At 33.5% G+C, this 17227-nt stretch overlaps 2 protein-coding genes and 1 long non-coding RNA gene across 3 annotated transcripts; 2 read left to right on the top strand and 1 right to left on the bottom strand.

Annotated features, from left to right (window-relative positions):
- Positions 1-369: 369 nt before the first annotated feature.
- Positions 370-4553, top strand: LOC11407768 (WD-40 repeat-containing protein MSI1). Its single transcript, XM_003608461.4, has 5 exons — positions 370-1135; positions 1221-1373; positions 2999-3123; positions 3214-3309; positions 4047-4553. Exons 1-5 carry the CDS (start codon positions 464-466, stop codon positions 4270-4272), a joined length of 1272 nt encoding a protein of 423 aa, XP_003608509.1. The 5' UTR covers positions 370-463; the 3' UTR covers positions 4273-4553.
- A 2915-nt stretch (positions 4554-7468) lies between these two features.
- On the top strand, positions 7469-8485 carry LOC112420993 (uncharacterized). The gene is made up of 2 exons (XR_003010902.2): positions 7469-7678; positions 8320-8485. It is a non-coding gene; the product is annotated as an uncharacterized lncRNA (long non-coding RNA).
- Positions 8486-9903: 1418 nt separating this feature from the next.
- Positions 9904-16847, bottom strand: LOC11407257 (katanin p60 ATPase-containing subunit A-like 2). Its single transcript, XM_003608460.4, has 11 exons — positions 16671-16847; positions 16142-16303; positions 15985-16040; positions 14758-14823; positions 14494-14601; positions 14084-14150; positions 13780-13864; positions 12617-12777; positions 11525-11626; positions 10486-10708; positions 9904-10296 (listed from the first exon to the last, which is right to left on the bottom strand). Exons 1-11 carry the CDS (start codon positions 16713-16715, stop codon positions 10163-10165), a joined length of 1209 nt encoding a protein of 402 aa, XP_003608508.1. The 5' UTR covers positions 16716-16847; the 3' UTR covers positions 9904-10162.
- Positions 16848-17227: the final 380 nt, after the last annotated feature.

The following is a 17227-nucleotide window of genomic DNA, read 5'->3' as shown; positions in this document are numbered from 1 at the left end:
GTGTATCCATTTTTTTTTTCTAAGCATCAATATATACAAATTCAATTCTTCTCTTTCATGGGTGGTCTCATTTAGTCATACTTTGAGAGAAGGGAACGAATGTGCTGACTGGTTGATTAAATTTGGTGCAACTAATACTGACTCCTTGAAGATGTGGACTTCTCCTCCATCTCAATTGGATATCATCATGCTTGCGGATACCTCTGGGGTATTTAGGCAGCGGATTGACTAGTTTGGTTTTCTTGTCTTTTAATTTCCTCTTCATCAAAAAAAATATATACAAATTCAATTTAATTTTCTATTATTTTTATTAAATGATAATCCAATTTAATTAATAAAAATACGGCAAAGGGGTAAGTGAAGAAGTGAGGGAAGTAGTGGGATAGAGAAGGGGTTAGTGAGTGTTTATATTTCTCCCTCGAAAAAACAACATCACATTTGAGAGTTAGGGTTTTGAAAGTGGATGGGGAAAGAAGACGAAGAAATGAGAGGCGAAATAGAAGAACGAATAATCAACGAAGAATACAAAATCTGGAAGAAAAACAGTCCCTTCCTCTACGATCTCGTCATCACTCACGCTCTCGAATGGCCATCTCTCACCGTCGAATGGCTTCCAGATCGCACTGAACCCTCCGGCAAAGACTACTCCGTCCAAAAACTCATCCTCGGGACCCACACTTCCGAAAATGAACCCAATTATCTCATGCTCGCTCAAGTTCAACTCCCTCTCGACGACTCCGAAAACGACGCCCGTCATTACGATGACGATCGTCCTGAAGTTGGAGGGTTTGGTTGTGCCAATGGGAAGGTTCAGATAATTCAACAGATTAATCATGATGGTGAGGTTAATAGAGCGAGGTATATGCCTCAGAATAGTTTTGTGATTGCTACTAAGACGGTTAGTGCTGAGGTTTATGTTTTTGATTATAGTAAACATCCTTCTAAGCCTCCAATTGATGGAAGTTGTAACCCTGATTTGAGGTTAAGAGGTCATAATACTGAAGGGTATGGTTTGTCTTGGAGTAAGTTTAAACAAGGACATTTGCTTAGTGGTTCTGATGATGCTCAGATTTGTTTGTGGGATATTAATGGTACTCCTAAGAATAAGTCTCTTGATGCTCATCAGATTTTTAAGGTATTCTTATTGGGTTTTCTACTTAATTTTGTTGTTTTTTGTTGCTTGGTTTGTTGTTGATGATTTTGTGTTATTGTTTGTTTAGGTTCATGAAGGTGTTGTGGAAGACGTGGCTTGGCATTTGAGGCATGAGTATTTGTTTGGTTCTGTTGGGGATGATCAGTATTTGCTTGTATGGGATCTAAGGACACCGTCTGTTACTAAGCCTGTTCAGTCTTGCATTGCTCATTCTAGCGAGGTGTGTTGCTTAATCTATTTAAATATATGAGTTTGTTTTGATTATAAGCTCTTTTACATTTGGTTTTTTCAAGGAAGTATAATTAGTTTAGGGTTTAGTTTTGTGAGAATATGCGTTTGTTTGTTGTGAATTTTTGTTGCATATTCTTTGATTTGTGTTAAAATATATTTAATCTAGGACAATTGTTTTTGGCTTGAAAGTAGCAACCTATTTTGTGGAAATTAGTGCGAGGGATTGGTGAATCTGTCAAAATGAGCATGGCCTGGGGATAACGTGCTAGGTGGAAAGATACGGCGAAGTATAACATGCACCATTCGAACTGGGTGGTTGAAATGGAGCAGGGCCTCCAATGCTTTATGTGATGCAAATGTAGGAAGGCCTAGGAGTTTGTTTTGGATAATAAGCTCTTTTACATTTGGGTTTTCAAGGAAGTATAATTAGTTCAGGGTTTGGTTTTGTGGGAATATGCATTTGTTTGATGTGAGTTTTTGTTGCATATTCTCTGATTTGTGTAAAAATAGATTTAATCTAGATAATTGTTTGTGGCTTGAAGTAGCAACTATTTTGTGGAAATTAGTGTGAGGGATTGGTGAATCCGTCAAAATGAACATGGCATGGGGATATCATGTTAAGTGGACAGATACAGGGAAGTTAAACACAAACCATTCAAGCTGGGTGGTTGAAATGGAATAGGGCCTCAAGTATTTTATGTGATGCGAAAGTACTGCTCAAGTTGATGGGAAAATTTCATTGGACGACTCTAAGAACCAATATGAAAATAAATTAAGCGTGGCGGAGATAGGGATGTTGTGTTGGATGTGTGGTACACTAGACAAGATAGGATTGGAAATGACAACATTTGAGAGAGAGCTGGGGAAGCACCTATAGTACAAAAGATAGTGGAAACTAGGCTTAGGTGGTTTGGGCATGTAGAAAGAAGACATGTGGATTCCATCGTAAGGACAATAGATCAGATGGAGGAGAATTACTAGAGGTAGAAGAAGGCCTATAAAAGGCATAAAAAACTATTGAAGAAAAATCTTGAGATTAATAAGTTGGATAGAAAAATATTGGTTATTGTTGTTTAGATATGAATTATGATGTGCTGTTGTAAGAGGGAATTTGAAACATGGACTTATATTTTGTGATTATTCTAAAATTATCAATTTATTACTGTTCAATCTTCATTATATCTTTTGAAATTTATGAGTTTTTGAGAATGTTTGACCCAACCCATCAAAACATAGTGATATTAGACCTAAAGGTTCAACGTTGTGTTGAAAGACTTCATTCGGGGTGGGTGATAATTGAAAACTAAACACGGATAATGCATAAATTTTTAATCACGGTCAATATTTGAGAACTGGCCGAGACTCCACTCTGCAGTTGTACAGTGGCCATATTTCACATATCTGGCTTCTCATATTTTCCTTGCTGATATAATTTCCTGTCTTTACTCAGATTTTCAATCTGTTGGCTTCTTATAATGTCTTCTCCGTTGTGCTCTAATTCGACTTTATCTTTTAGCAGTGTTCTAGAGTTTTCACAATGCTGATATTACTCTCAATATATATCACTTCTAATAACACTTTTCTTTATATAATAATGACATTGGATCTTGTTAGGTTAACTGCTTGGCTTTCAATCCCTTCAATGAATGGATAGTTGCTACTGGTTCTACTGACAAAACAGTGAAACTGTGGGATCTGCGCAAGATCGGCAATGTTCTTCACACCTTTGATTGCCATAAGTAACATTCTCCTTAGTTGTTTCTATATTTACTCTAGATGTAATTATATTTAATAGATATTAATCTGGATTGTTGTTTTCGGGTTAACAGGGAGGAGGTTTTCCAGGTTGGCTGGAATCCAAAGAATGAGACTGTCTTGGCTTCTTGTTGTCTTGGTAGGAGACTGATGGTGTGGGATCTTAGCAGGTATTGCTTAATGAAAGCATCACCATATCTGGACTTTTTAGTGAATTTTTTATTTGTTTCCCTGAAATGTTTACTGAGTTTTGGTATGTTGGTGATTCATTAGAGATGTTTATAAATAATAAACCCAAAAGCCGGTCCTTCCAATGGATTAAAGTTTCTCTTACCTTTCAATTGTTAATTTTTTAACCTCATGAGTGAATTAAAGTTCTACTCTTTTTAGCGAATTAAGTGGACATCAAATTCTGCCTTTCTCCTTAATGAGACTAATGGAGTAATGGACATAATCATTATCATGTGAACATTGATATCAAATCAGTTGTTGACACCCATGTCCCCTGATCTTTGGACTTTGATGTAGCACCGACTTTTGTTGTAGACGGGGTGCCAATTGCATGCTTCTGTTGATTCATTTGTTTGTATATAATATATGGGCTTCGGTACTTGTAACGCACCTTGAATGTTACAATTTTATTCTTTTTTAATGCCAAATGTTAGAAGTTAGTTGTTAGATTAATATTTACTCCTTCGTCTTTTTGAACCCAATACCTCGTTATCCCGTAGCTCAAACCGGTTGAGCTATCCAACCCCCTCAAATGTTTCAAGTTAAAATGGCTATTGTGGGTTGATTTTCTGATGAAAATGAATTATTAAAAAATACCATTATTTGATTCATATATTAAGAAGTCATATATGTAAGATATATTTGCGATGACATTGTTGTTCACTCTTTTATGTAGGATCGATGAAGAGCAGTCACCCGAGGATGCTGAAGATGGTCCACCAGAACTGCTTTTTATTCATGGTGGTCATACAAGCAAAATATCTGACTTCTCATGGAACCCATGTGAAGATTGGGTTGTTGCTAGTGTGGCTGAAGACAACATACTTCAAATATGGCAGATGGCAGAGAACATTTACCATGACGAAGATGATATGCCAGAACAGTCAGCACAGGCCCCTTAATGTAATTGAACTCAGTTTAGTGTGAAATATAGGTTGAGTGTTTGGGTCTAAGGTGCTATTCCATCTGTATTCGTGCTGTTACTCCTTTCTACACAATTGTAGCTGTATTTCAATATGGTATGAGGTATGATCGATTTGTTAGTGACTGAACATAATTCTGAAAAATTGGCTGGATGACTTGTTTTGTTATGCGTTGAGTCATTAGGCTTATGTAGTGTTGTATAATTTTCTTGATGTCAAAGTTCTCAGGTCCCTTTTAACCGAGGTGGCTGATTCTGCAATGAGAGAGATGTGCACTCTGCCTGTGTATGAAAGCATTTTGCCTTATTTCCTTGTGTTTTTGCCGAAAGAATAAGTAATTTAGTTTGCAGTCATGATGGTTTAAATGACCAAACCCCTTTTAGGATGAACCTTGCATACCCCACCCAAACCTTTCTTTCTATTTGAGTTGCCCCCCTACTCTATTGATTGTGCATCAAGTCTAGCACAGTAGACTTCTGTCACAACATGCTTTTGTCTCCACGCATGTTAGTAGAGCTTCCAGTCTTTAGGAACCAAACTTCTTTTTACACTGCTTCATACATCTCCACGCAAAAAATCGACATGATCTCTTCATTTACTTTGTTCTTACTCAGATACTCATACTCTCTGTCTTCCCCAATCGCTAAAGCCACATTTACTTGGACCTGTATCACCAATTTTTACTTCTGATGACACTTTTCTATTATTTTTCAAAATCTTTAGGTGATTATAGTTTAAGAGATTTGCAGATTATCAAATGAGTCAGGAATGGGGTTTAATTTGGTATTCAAAGATTTGAGGTTTTTCTGAACTTCACATCTCACATGTTCGCCCCTTGTGCTCTCATTTTATCTATTAGCAACAAGAACGACCTCGGCAAAAATCTCCTTAGAGCATCCACATCCATGCCACTTACATTGGTGGTATGAATGGACCTCACTCAATATATTATATTACTTCTTACTTTTCAATTATTTAAACCACTCAACTACATTTTTTAAATATTCATACCACTATTCTAAAACTTTAAAATGGGTCATTTATTAATAAAATAGTCGTTGTGATATTTCTTTTCACCTATTATGTTAATTGAAAAAAATAATAATCAAAGGTCAGCGATGTAAGAGAGTTGCCGTGCAGGAATACTATGGTGAGTTTGGACACTCTCTTACCATGCCAAACATACAAGACACGCTAATAAAAAACTTAGACTTTGTAAAGACATTCGTTTGTGTCGGCCAATATTTATGCTTTCACAACTCGGAGATGGAACTCTGGACACTTGCATCACATTCATATATATATTTTTTGTTCATTGAACCCCTAATTTATTTTGATGTGCATTTCTCTAGAACCAACTCAATGATTGTCTCATTAATTGCATGCAATAGGTAACTCTTGATGCTATCTCCTCATGGCTTATAGGCATAGCCTAACATGATCAGTACTCTTTAAATGAGAAGGATTGCACAAATCTTGCATAGTGACAGTCAAAGCATGGGATTGAAGGTTGAACAAATCTTGCATCACTTAACATTTCTTTTTCCTCTCCCAAGTTAATTGAAAATGTTTTTTCTCAGGCCTATTGAGGCCCCCTTCATCAATTTGTTAGAAACTGAAGAAGGATTGCACTTCTGATAAACTGGATGAATTTTATTCGAGGTAGATGCAATAGGCTAATTTACATCACCCAGTGTTGTTAAGATATATAGACATAGTTGTATCCAATCGAAACAAAAATCGACAAATTAGAAGATAATAACAACTCTAACAAAAGTTTTAATTTAAAATTACTCAAACAAATGGAAAACTTGATAATGACTATTCTCTTTATGCATCGATACAAAAAACCTATGAATTGGCATAACTCATTAACTTGCTATTGTAAGGTTTTCCATTAAATTAAATTTTCTAACCTACATATCATTTTTGGTTTTGAAGGAAGCATGCTAGTAAAACCAAAGCACGTTAAGCAAAACTAAAACCTAAACATTTTTTTTAAATGCCTCTAATTTTGCTTAGCTAGCTAAAGGTCTTTTCAGTCTAGTCAAAATAATGTTCATCACATTCAACAAAAGCATAAAAATGTATTGCTAGCTCCTTAAATAACAATGTTCCTTGCTTCAACAAAAGTATAAACAAAGTTTCAGATATTTTTTACAAGGCTAAGTTTTATATTTAACTTGGGATAATTGAGTAATTTTCCTAATTTATTAACATGTAAGGATACCGGGAAGGACATTATTAAAACTCCATAAGTCCATTAAGTAATATATAATTGAAATATCAATTTATTAGGACATTCGCTATACGTCACATGCTTGTGACGGCTTTTAATCGCGAATATGGGTATTTTTATCATCCCTACTCTAGATTCACAGCTTCAACTATTGGAATAGATTGTAGTAGTACTTATCGTTAGCTCGAGATTTAGTTACACCAAAGCATCTCAATTCTCTGAATATGTTTTGCAGGAAAATAGAATCTCTCTATTTTTCTCAATTGTCACATTTTAACTATCAAATTCAATCATCTATTTTCTATATAATTTTACATCTCATATTTTCTATATAATTTTACAGCTCGCAAATTTCATCTTTTTTCAGTTTTAATGATGTTGAAATTGAGTTGTTTTCAACGTATTCTACCAATTGTTTTGGTTACAATGTATTCTGCTAATTTGGAAAGAAAATAATTCTAATAAAAAAACTAACAAACTGAAAAATAAAATAAAATAAGGAGGGATATGAAGGCAAACACACCAATTGAGGGCCTAAAATGGTCGTTATACTTATGGCGCGTATTCAAAGTTCAATATTTGACAATGAGAGTAATTTTCTTCACAATTTCAGAGTACACATTTTTTTGGGTTACTACATATATATTAACACGTGAATTAATTAATTAAATGTAAATGTAGGCCATCATTGTCAACAAAAATGGCAATGTAGGGACACAGGTCTCCATTCACCACGGATACATCCTTGAGCTACAAGCTACATATTATGTTGCACACACCTTGCGGTTTCAAATTTAATTAAATGTGAAAGAATTAAGAAAAATAATAACAGAAATTTCTATGTATATTACCATCAATTAATTGGTAAGTTCCATGCATTGTCCCTATAAATACACACAATCTCAATGCTATGTTTCATCAAAATTAAGTGTTTCTGATCAATACAAAAAAACAACACCATCAATACCAATTTGAAACTGCCAACATGAGTTCCAAAGATTTAAGCATTCAGAACGTTCTTATCTTTACCACAAGGCCACCTCCCCAAACATCCAAACCTTCAACAACTGGGACTAAATTTCCAACTATGCAACAAATTTTTGGAAGAAAGAAGTGATTACATACCATTTGTGTTATTTCATACAGGTGCATGCTTATTTATAATAATAAAGATAATATTTACTCTTTTTCTTCTTCTTGGTTTTGCTCTCTTTAATTACAAACATAAATAAATCAAGATAATATTTTTTGCTTAGAATGTATTTAGATGGGGTAGTTGAAAATTCTAAGGAAATTAGAATTAGGCAATTCAAATGGTTCAATTGAATTCCCTTTATTTTAAAACTCTTTTGTTTAGATAGAGTAATTAAATTCTTTCTTCATTCTTAAAATTTGATGGTTATTTCTATTAATTTTGTTATAAATAAATTTGAGACTGTTCCAAAATTTGGAAATATACGGTCCAATTTGTAAAACTTATGGATCAATTTGTGCGCAACTTCTTGAAATTTTAGGGATCAATGTACAAAATTTTAAAAATTTAGGGATCCATTTGCAACATTGGAAAAAATTATAAAGACCAATTTGTAATTAACATTGTATAGTTTAATGAAGGAATTTCAATTATTAGATAGAATTTGAAATTTTTTAAATTTAACTTCGACAAAATACTTAAAATCAACTTATTTTAAAAATTCTCTAAATTTATCATTTAAACAATGAATGTTACATATAATTTGATTTACTCTTAAGATACCTTTTCTTATTTCAACCTTTTATGTTTGCAGATTGATGCATAAGAATTAAGAAGGTTTGCTGACTGAATCAAGGAGAATGAATCAGCTAGCTAGTGTATATTTGTTCATTGTATTGATTAATTTAAATTTGTTCAACTTATCCTTTGTTGTAGTACTCCTTTAATTAATTTGTTTCTCATTCTAAAATTTGGAAAATGTATGTATCTCCTTGTTCAATTGTGCTTGATTAATTCAGTCCATGTGCCACTATAACATAATGCATGCTTGTTAATTTACTCATCTAATCTTGTGACAAGACAACGTCTTTTGGGTGTGGTTAATTAATAGAATGGGGAAAATATTATGATTTGCAATTATATGATTGGTGGTGTAATCCTTTAGAATGTTTACAATCTGTTTGAAATGACGTGACTGTCTTAAGTTGGTTGGGTTAGAGTACCTGATGCAAAAGCCAACCCCGCTTCACAATCAAATATTCAACTCTAATCGTTGACATTTTCAAATGTTAAGACGATGAAATGAGAACTGAAGATAAAGTGTTTTTTTTTTTTTTAAGAAGTTAAATTAGCCTACTTAAATTAGTATCTGGAGAATTAAACTGAGACTCTGAGAAAAAATACACTCCCAAGTTCCGAGCCAATACCACCGTCAACCAACGGAAAAAAAAAAAAGTTGCATGGATTAAAATCAAAGCATTCCAATATTTAAAAATGCCTAAAATTCTCAAAGTTGAGTCCCAAAACTATAATTAAAAATGTGGAAATCAAAGCGGTAAAATAATGCATGTGGACCACATGAATACTAAAATAGAAGAACCTAAATCTTTTTATAAGAGGATAAGAACCTAAATTTTGAAGTTCGAAAAATATTGGACTAAAAATGTTATAAACCTAAAAATAATTATAATGTTTTTACTTCAACCCTCAAAATTAGAAATTGCCATATTATTCTCATATAAAGGTGGGTTGGTATTTTAGGGTGCGGTTATGGTGCATAAAAAAATCCTTATGCATCCTGCATGAATTCATAAATGGTTTTGGAGTACAACTCACAGAAACCATTAATCTTTATGCAGGGTGCTGGAAACCATTAAGTACATCTAATGGTTTTGGAGTACAACTCACACAAACCATTTATGGATTTATGCAGGATGTATAAGGATTTCCTTATGCACTATAACCGCGCCGGTATTTTCTAGGGAAATAATTTTAAATTTCATAATAAAATCGGATTTTTGTTTTTCCATGAAACATATAACCTGATTCTTTACTGGATTTCCAGTTTTAGCATCGAGCAGAAATAGGAATTATGAAGAGCTTTCCATTCAAGGTTTTCTGAGCGTGAACACGAAGAATACTTCATTGAACACCTAATGCTGAAACAAGTCCTCATATTTATTTATTTTTTTGCCAAATGACAAGTCTTCATTTTCTAATTATAAAATAGTGCGAAAATTAAACTTGTGGGAAGTGAGAATATGCACAGAAAATATTATTTCAAAGTAAAACAAACTAATGTAGGATTTTAAAGAACAGAAACATTCTGTGCAGTTTGTTACTTAAGTTGTAAAAAAAAATCTTGGTACTACTAATAAACAATGAACAAAATCAGATATAACGTTGCATACAGATTATAATATTACTGCTCGTCTGCTCTGCTGCAGAAGAATAAACTAAGGAATGTAAAATATCACAACCATTTGAAAAACGATCAAGTGTGATCACTCACATAGAAGAATGTGATTAACATGTCATGAAAATCTATAAACAACATCACTGTACCCAAAATAATACTATTTTATTTTTCCTAGTTGTGCCGCAACAATTTTATGACCCCAAATCATAGATCACCTAACAATAACAATTACATCATTTCATTGAAGTATTTGACTACCATAATCGGCATTAAACGTGTCGTATTTGTGGGCAAGAAGATGAGCAGATGGCCGTGTGTTCCTTAAAGCTGCCTCTACATCTTCAGGCACGACTGGCCCAACTTTTGGCAACTCTGCACCATAATAATTACTTATAATTCACGAGGAGTAAAATTAACTTTACGAAAATAACAAAACAATGTTTAAATTTCATGAAAAATGCTCATATTTGAAAAATAAACTTAAAAGGAACAAATATAAGTGTTCCTGTGCAGGCACATATCATGGATACATATTGAGGCTAGATTTTGTAAGCGATATACCTTCTTCGGGCACCACATCTGGTTCTTGTTCAAGTTGTGTCATTAAGCGTCTCAATGGCTGCATTGCTGTTTCTTTACAAAGTAAGCGAATATCCGAGCCTGAGTATCCTTCTGTCCGGTCCACCAGTAAATCATAGGGCATCGGTTCCTCATCAGGCTGCAGAGGAAGGAGTTCCTCAAACATTGCTCTTCTTGCTTCTGGTTCTGGAAGCGGTACAAGGATCTTTTATTTATGGTCAAGGCACAACCATTAAAAAGAATCAGTGGAGCATTCAAACGCAACATCAGATTGCTTGTTGAAGATCAATGAAATAAGCACTGAACTATGGTCTATCCTCAACGTAGTAAAAGACAATAAGCATCAATTTGCTGATCAAAGGGTGCAATGAGCTTCATGCATACCGTGTTCTTTTTCGTGATGGTAACATTTGGTATGTCCCAAATATTCTTGAATAAAAAAATAAATAAGGGTGCAATGAGCTTCATGCATACCGTGTTCGTTTTTGTGATGGTGATGCATACTCCCTCCGGTCACATTTATAAGCAAAAAACAATTTTTTAGATACATTGAATAATTAATGTATCCGGTCACATTTATAGGACATATACATTAATTATTCAATGTATCTAACAAGTTGTTTTTTGCTTATAAATGTGACCGAAGGGAGTATTGTGTTTATACGCAACTGTAAGCATGCCTACTTCCAATGCAAATGAAATCTAACCCCAAAACAACAATTACTGATATTTTGAGAACTTACCAAGAAAACTAGAAAGAACACCAGGTTCGTTTGTAAGGAATAGAACGTTATAATGACAGTACTCTAGAAAGCATAAGTAATGAGGTGATTAAACATGCTTACTAATTTACTCCATGTTCCCAAAAAAAAAAAGAGAAGGAAACCTAACAGATAATACATGTTTCATCCACAAGATCAGTTTCAAATTCCATGAAGTAAAATGTCATTTAGAAGACTAGAACAATTTGGTCAATTCAATTATCATGAACATTAAGCAAAAACTTAAACTGGAAGGATACTCGCTTCTCAAGACGTCTAAGCATGGCTGCATCCAATTCCCAGGGAAGATTTGTTGCCGCCAAAACAAAAACAAGTTCATCCGTCCGTGCTAAACCATCCATCTGCAATCTAATCTAAATGATTAACATCGGAAAAAGCATGGCAGACGCAAAATATATATATGCAGCTTCATTGTATTGTAATAATTCATATTTACTTCGAGACTGAATTTGCAGAAGGCACAAACTGAAGTAAAAAGAAAAAACGTTCACAGTTCCAAACGCCAACCACCCAGGAAACTTAATTAACTAATGGACAACGTCACTCATGATTCTGCAAAAGCTAAGTTTTAATTATTTATTTGGATAATCTATCTTTAATCTTTGTTCACTGTTCAAATTATGCATGAGAAGCTTATGGACCTTCCTCCATACTGAAGGGTACTAGAAGAAATGCTGGATTATGTGTAAAGTAAAATGGGAAGAAAATGAAAAAATAGAATTCTGAAATTTTTACAATTCCAACGATTATCATTACTGTCTATTTACGATGAGAATGTGGTATTACATTTAGACTAGCAGTGGGTTTCTTAAATTGTAAAGTACCTTTTATCGTTTTTTATCTGACTCCGTTATAGTTGCTGGTTCATGGGGGAAATTTATGATCAATAACATGTTTATTCAATAAATTTCTTCATCATACTCGGCGGCGGTATTTGTCCCCAACACATATAACACTAATCTGACACAAGGTTGGGTGGGAGACGTGAAATAAAAAGGAGTCTTATAAAGGTGATAACTTTCAAAGTAAGTGTGAGGTCAGAGGTTCGATCTTTCTACTCATTACCATTGTATCGGCCCCTCATGCCAAAAAACACTCTTCCAAATTTAGCATAAGCTCAATAAAGTCAGTTTAGAGTTTAGACTAAGAAATAAATCAACAGAGTTCCCAAATATGATGTCCCAGGGGAAAAATCAATTGCTAAGTGTTGGCGGTAGAGCTAACAATAGAAGCATATTAAAAACTCAATGATATAGTAAAAACTTTAAACTGATAACCATATTATTACAATCCAACAAGTAACTCAATGATATATCAGAAGCATGCATCACCTGAATGAGTAGTTCAGTTTTTAACCGTCTACTTGCTTCATGTTCACTGCGCCCCTCACCACGTTGACTAATGATTGCATCAATTTCGTCAAGAAATATTGTTGCGGGCGCGTGATGCCTTGCAAGCTCAAATAACACCTTTACTAACTTCTCTGAATCACCTGCAATCATTAAAAAAAAAAAAAAAAAAAAAACCTTTGTAAAAATGTACATGTTAGCAAAATCGCAAAGTATAACAAAGAGAAACGAGAAGCAAAACAAATGGAGGCAGAGAAGCCAGCAATTAAAATGTTTTTGCGATGAGTTTTCAGCACTTAATGGAAAACATATTTTGGGGTGAGGGAGATTTTAGACAGTGAAACTTCAACCATAAATGATTTCACTACGAAGAAAAATTTCATATTTCATGAGAAGAGTTTTGGAGGTATAAGAAGAACAACATAATTAAATTCCAATTCAGAGTTTTTGAAAGGTTTGAATTGAATTAGGAGCTCTCATCATCTAAATCATATGCACTAAATTTGTATCATTCCAAAAGATTAATAGTGAGGGTATTAAATGTAAAAATAGTGCCGTGTAAAATGAAGTGCATACTACATTTTTTGTTCCATATCATAGGTTTACAATGAGACGTGATAGAAAAGTGGAACACAACAAAAGGTCCAGGAAAACAATATCTGGAGACTCGTGCAACCAATTGTTTTAATACAAGTTATCTATGCTACATCAAGGGGCTGCTGTAAGTTATTCTCCTTGACAATAACCAGTGTTCTGATATGATATATGATGTCCAAGCCTTTTTGTATATATTTGGGCAAATAAAATAGATGAAGAGAATATTGAAAAATTGACTTCTCCAAACCAAAAAGAGTATATATGATCAATTTGAAAAATTTATGGTAGTTGTAACAAGAACAATATTTAGTCATATCATCCTCTATATATATATATATATATATATATATATATATATATATATATATATATCTTCTAAAAATAGATATTATACAACAATTATCTTGGATTCCTGTTCTGATGCAAGGGCAAGAGATTTAAGTAAATTTCTTGAAACATTGAACTCTTTCAGGTTTCATACCAAGATTAAGATTTACGCAAACAAAAATACTCACGAAAATAGGAGGGAAAGGTTGTTAGTCACATACCTCGCCATTTGCTGACAATAGACGATGCTGAAATATTAAAAAATGTAGTGTTGCACTCAGTTGCAACTGCCTTTGCAAGCATTGTCTGCAACATTTGAACAAAAAAATCTACAGTTATTCATTTATTTGAAATGAACCTGTCATAGTCACAATCATCAAAATATGAAAATAGAAAAGTTAAACGTAGTTTATATTTTAATATGTAATTTTATTCACAAAAATACAAATACTATTCTCTTACGGTTTTAGTATGAAACTGAGAAAACAAACTATATATATTTCTGAAGGGAAAAACAATACAAACCTTTCCAGTCCCTGGGGGCCCAAAAAGGAGAATACCCTTCCATGGTGATAACAGACCAGTAAAGTACCTAGACAGAAGAGAAAGACCGGCTTCACTATGAGTAAAAAACATAATTCATGTCATATCTCAAGTAAATTTTTATTTGCAGATATGCAAGTGGAGAAAATATATTAGTCAATCATTTCCGGTCAATATCTTAAATCTGAACTAAGCCGTTTTTAGCATTATTAGTTACTTCAAATCAAGAATGCAACAAATCTCTAAAAAATAAACTAAATGACTGAGGTGGTCAAAATTGCAAAAATAACAAATTTTGAGGCCATTAGCATATCAAGTAATGTAAAATGAAAAAAAAAATTACTACAAATAATTTATATTAGGCATAGTACGCTTTCATTAGTGAGACCTACTTGGGATACTTAATCGGCATCACTACAGCTTCTTTCAGTAAACGTTTGGCATTCTCTAAACCCTTGATGCTTTCCCACTTCACATTTGGACTCCCGCGAATGATATCCCTGGCAATGGTATTATGTGAAATGATAAATACATACATGAAAATAGAACTTAAACCGAATAGAAAGACATTAGAAAACCTTGACCGACACACAACGTCCTTGCAGTCGCCAGTTGTCTCAAGGGTGTGCAAAAGACTAAAAGAAGAGAAACTTTACCTACTTAAGCTCTCTGCTAAAGTACGCATTTCTGCAGATTCAAAAGGTGGAAGCAAAGACTTCTTCCTGTAAATGTTAAAGATAATTGTAATTGTTATAGTTTTCAGTACTTCAGAGAATGAAGAAATACTCTATCTTCCAAATAGTTCCTCAATAGTCAGAAAACTCATAGGATGATACTACCGATGGTTACAATTGTTAACAAAGATCAAATGATCAATTTCAGTTGTCGCATCTTAAAAATGCACAGCTGTAGAATATGTATGGTTCTTCCTTTTGTCGGAAACAAATTCGAAATCTTCAATACCGTACCTAAGAGTCGGAGAACTCATGAGATGATGATACTATTAATTGCTACATTTGTGAGTAAAGATCAAAGAATCAATTTCAGTGATGGCCGTTAAACTATGCACAACTATATCATATTGTCTTTTTTCTTTCCCGTTAGATGGGGTAAAAGCCTAAAAGAAACAGGGTAAGCACGACAATAGGCCAATTCAACATGCAATGGAAGAAAATAGAAAAATTTCTTGATCCCATAACTGCCCAACCCCGATTGTCAAATTTTGAGCATCAAGAACTTCGGTCATAGTTGAACCAATTTGTTGCTAAATAAATTATGGATGTTAACCTACAAGTTTGTGATATAAAATGACATTTCAAATTCCAATAAATTACTCTAACTAGTATAAGTCACACCAAAAGTATTTTGGTTCAGTAAAATTTTGTTTCATTTATTAAAGACATGACATAAGGCATGATTCAAACTAGATAATTCAGGAAGTCAAGTTAAATACCGAATCGGTTTTCTCTGAAAATTTCTAGGTTATTGGTTTCATACACTTCAGTTTTAGTGGCACAAAGATTAGCATGCGGATAAGCTATGCTAGGCTTGTAGAATAAAGTATCATCCTATGGAAGATTTGTTTTCATTATCGACACTAAAAGTACGTACACTTTTATGACTGATAAACACTAACAGTACACCACTACTGGTCAATTACCTTAACTAATTAACTTGAAACGGATATTTGATCAATAAAATGATGGTTTTCGGTAGATAGTTGACTAGCTATTTAATTATCGAATCATAAACTTGATTCACAACTCAAGTAGTATTCTAATACTATTTTTCTCAATTTTTATTCGATTAATCCTCACAGTAGAACATAAACTAATTATTTGCCAATCACAATGTCTACAAAGTAACGGATCAAAGAATCTTACGGCTTTTCATCAACACCGTTTGGTCCAAAACCATTTGTATGCGTCGGATTCTGCCCCTGAAACATAAAGAAATACAACATAACAAAACACAAATCAGCTAAATTTAAAAAGAGTAACAACCTAATCACCAAGAAACTCGACATATCAAACACGGTACCTGGCTTTGAAACTGATCATAAATAGCCCTATCCGATGTTACTTTGCCGTGTGAATTGCCATTGGATGCAATGCCGGACGAATTTCCATTACTAACAGCATTCTCACCATTCTCCACAAGTTTCTTCCTACCAAGCCTAACATCATAATACTTTTTGAACTCCTGAAGATCCAAATAAATAATTAAAAACTCTAACATCATAAATCAATAATTCAATCCACCAGATCAAGATTCAAATTCACATCTAAACAAATCAATAAGCCAAAACAAAAACTGCATCGTAAAAACTAAACCAGCAACAACAAGTAAAATTTCCTAGAAATTCGGAAAGCTAGTAAGAAAAAAAGCAAAAACCGATTGAAGCAACAAGAACAGCTTTCAATTGCATGAAAACCGTTCTAGATAGAGTAACAAATTGTTGAACTAGTTTAGATGAAATCAGAGAATCGAAGCATAAAAATTCTGGAATCTGAGAATTTTCTCGGGAAACAGAGAGAGAGAGAGAGAAGGAAAAGGAAAATTCACGAACCTCGAAAGACCAACGAGTAGGCATTGGTTCATCATCGGCGGCCATTTTAGAGAGAGAGAGAGAGAGAGAGAGAGAAAGAGTTGAAAAAGAGTTTCTCTCTCTAGAATATATGAAGCAGCTGGCAAGTAAGCAAGCAGCCCTCCTCCACGGCTGTTGAGAGTGAAGACAGCGAAGAAATGAAGAATGCAGAATTAATAAATAATTTGAGATTGAAGGAAGGAAACACTTAATCACGTGTGGTGCCACGTGCGTTTATACTGTATAATTCAATTTTATTTTTTTGTCTAATCATGAAAATTTTGCGTACTAAACACAATTTTATCGGTAATTAATTTTTGGCAAAATTAAAGTTTTAGTTCCTTAACTTAATTTTAGCTAAAAAAATTAACAGTTTGGTCATTTATCCTTTTTTTCATTTTAATTTAGTCATTTTTGTCCATTTTCATATACATTTTTAAGCTTAAGATTCATGATTTTATTTTCTTATGATCTTTTAGTCTTCAAATCTATGATCCTCGTCTATGTTTGTATAATAATATTAGATTTGAAGCTTGAAA

Source organism: Medicago truncatula, chromosome 4 (assembly GCF_003473485.1).
Source record: "Medicago truncatula cultivar Jemalong A17 chromosome 4, MtrunA17r5.0-ANR, whole genome shotgun sequence".
NCBI lineage: Eukaryota > Viridiplantae > Streptophyta > Magnoliopsida > Fabales > Fabaceae > Medicago > Medicago truncatula.
Note: the sequence above shows the minus strand (reverse complement) of the source record. Positions and strands in the feature narration are given on the sequence as shown.

What these genes read in the sequence shown, in the direction of transcription:
- LOC11407768 (XM_003608461.4), top strand. Translation starts at nt 464, where the DNA reads ATGGGGAAAGAAGACGAAGAAATGAGAGGCGAAATAGAAGAACGAATA. An exon ending in ATGCTCATCAGATTTTTAAG is followed by an intron (nt 1,136 to 1,220) that starts GTATTCTTATTG and finishes TTGTTTGTTTAG; the next exon opens with GTTCATGAAGGTGTTGTGGA. An exon ending in CACACCTTTGATTGCCATAA is followed by an intron (nt 3,124 to 3,213) that starts GTAACATTCTCC and finishes TCGGGTTAACAG; the next exon opens with GGAGGAGGTTTTCCAGGTTG.
- LOC11407257 (XM_003608460.4), bottom strand. Translation starts at nt 16,715, where the DNA reads ATGGCCGCCGATGATGAACCAATGCCTACTCGTTGGTCTTTCGAG. An exon ending in CTACTCGTTGGTCTTTCGAG is followed by an intron (nt 16,304 to 16,670) that starts GTTCGTGAATTT and finishes TTGGATCTTCAG; the next exon opens with GAGTTCAAAAAGTATTATGA. An exon ending in TTAGCAGAGAGCTTAAGTAG is followed by an intron (nt 14,602 to 14,757) that starts GTAAAGTTTCTC and finishes TACCATTGCCAG; the next exon opens with GGATATCATTCGCGGGAGTC.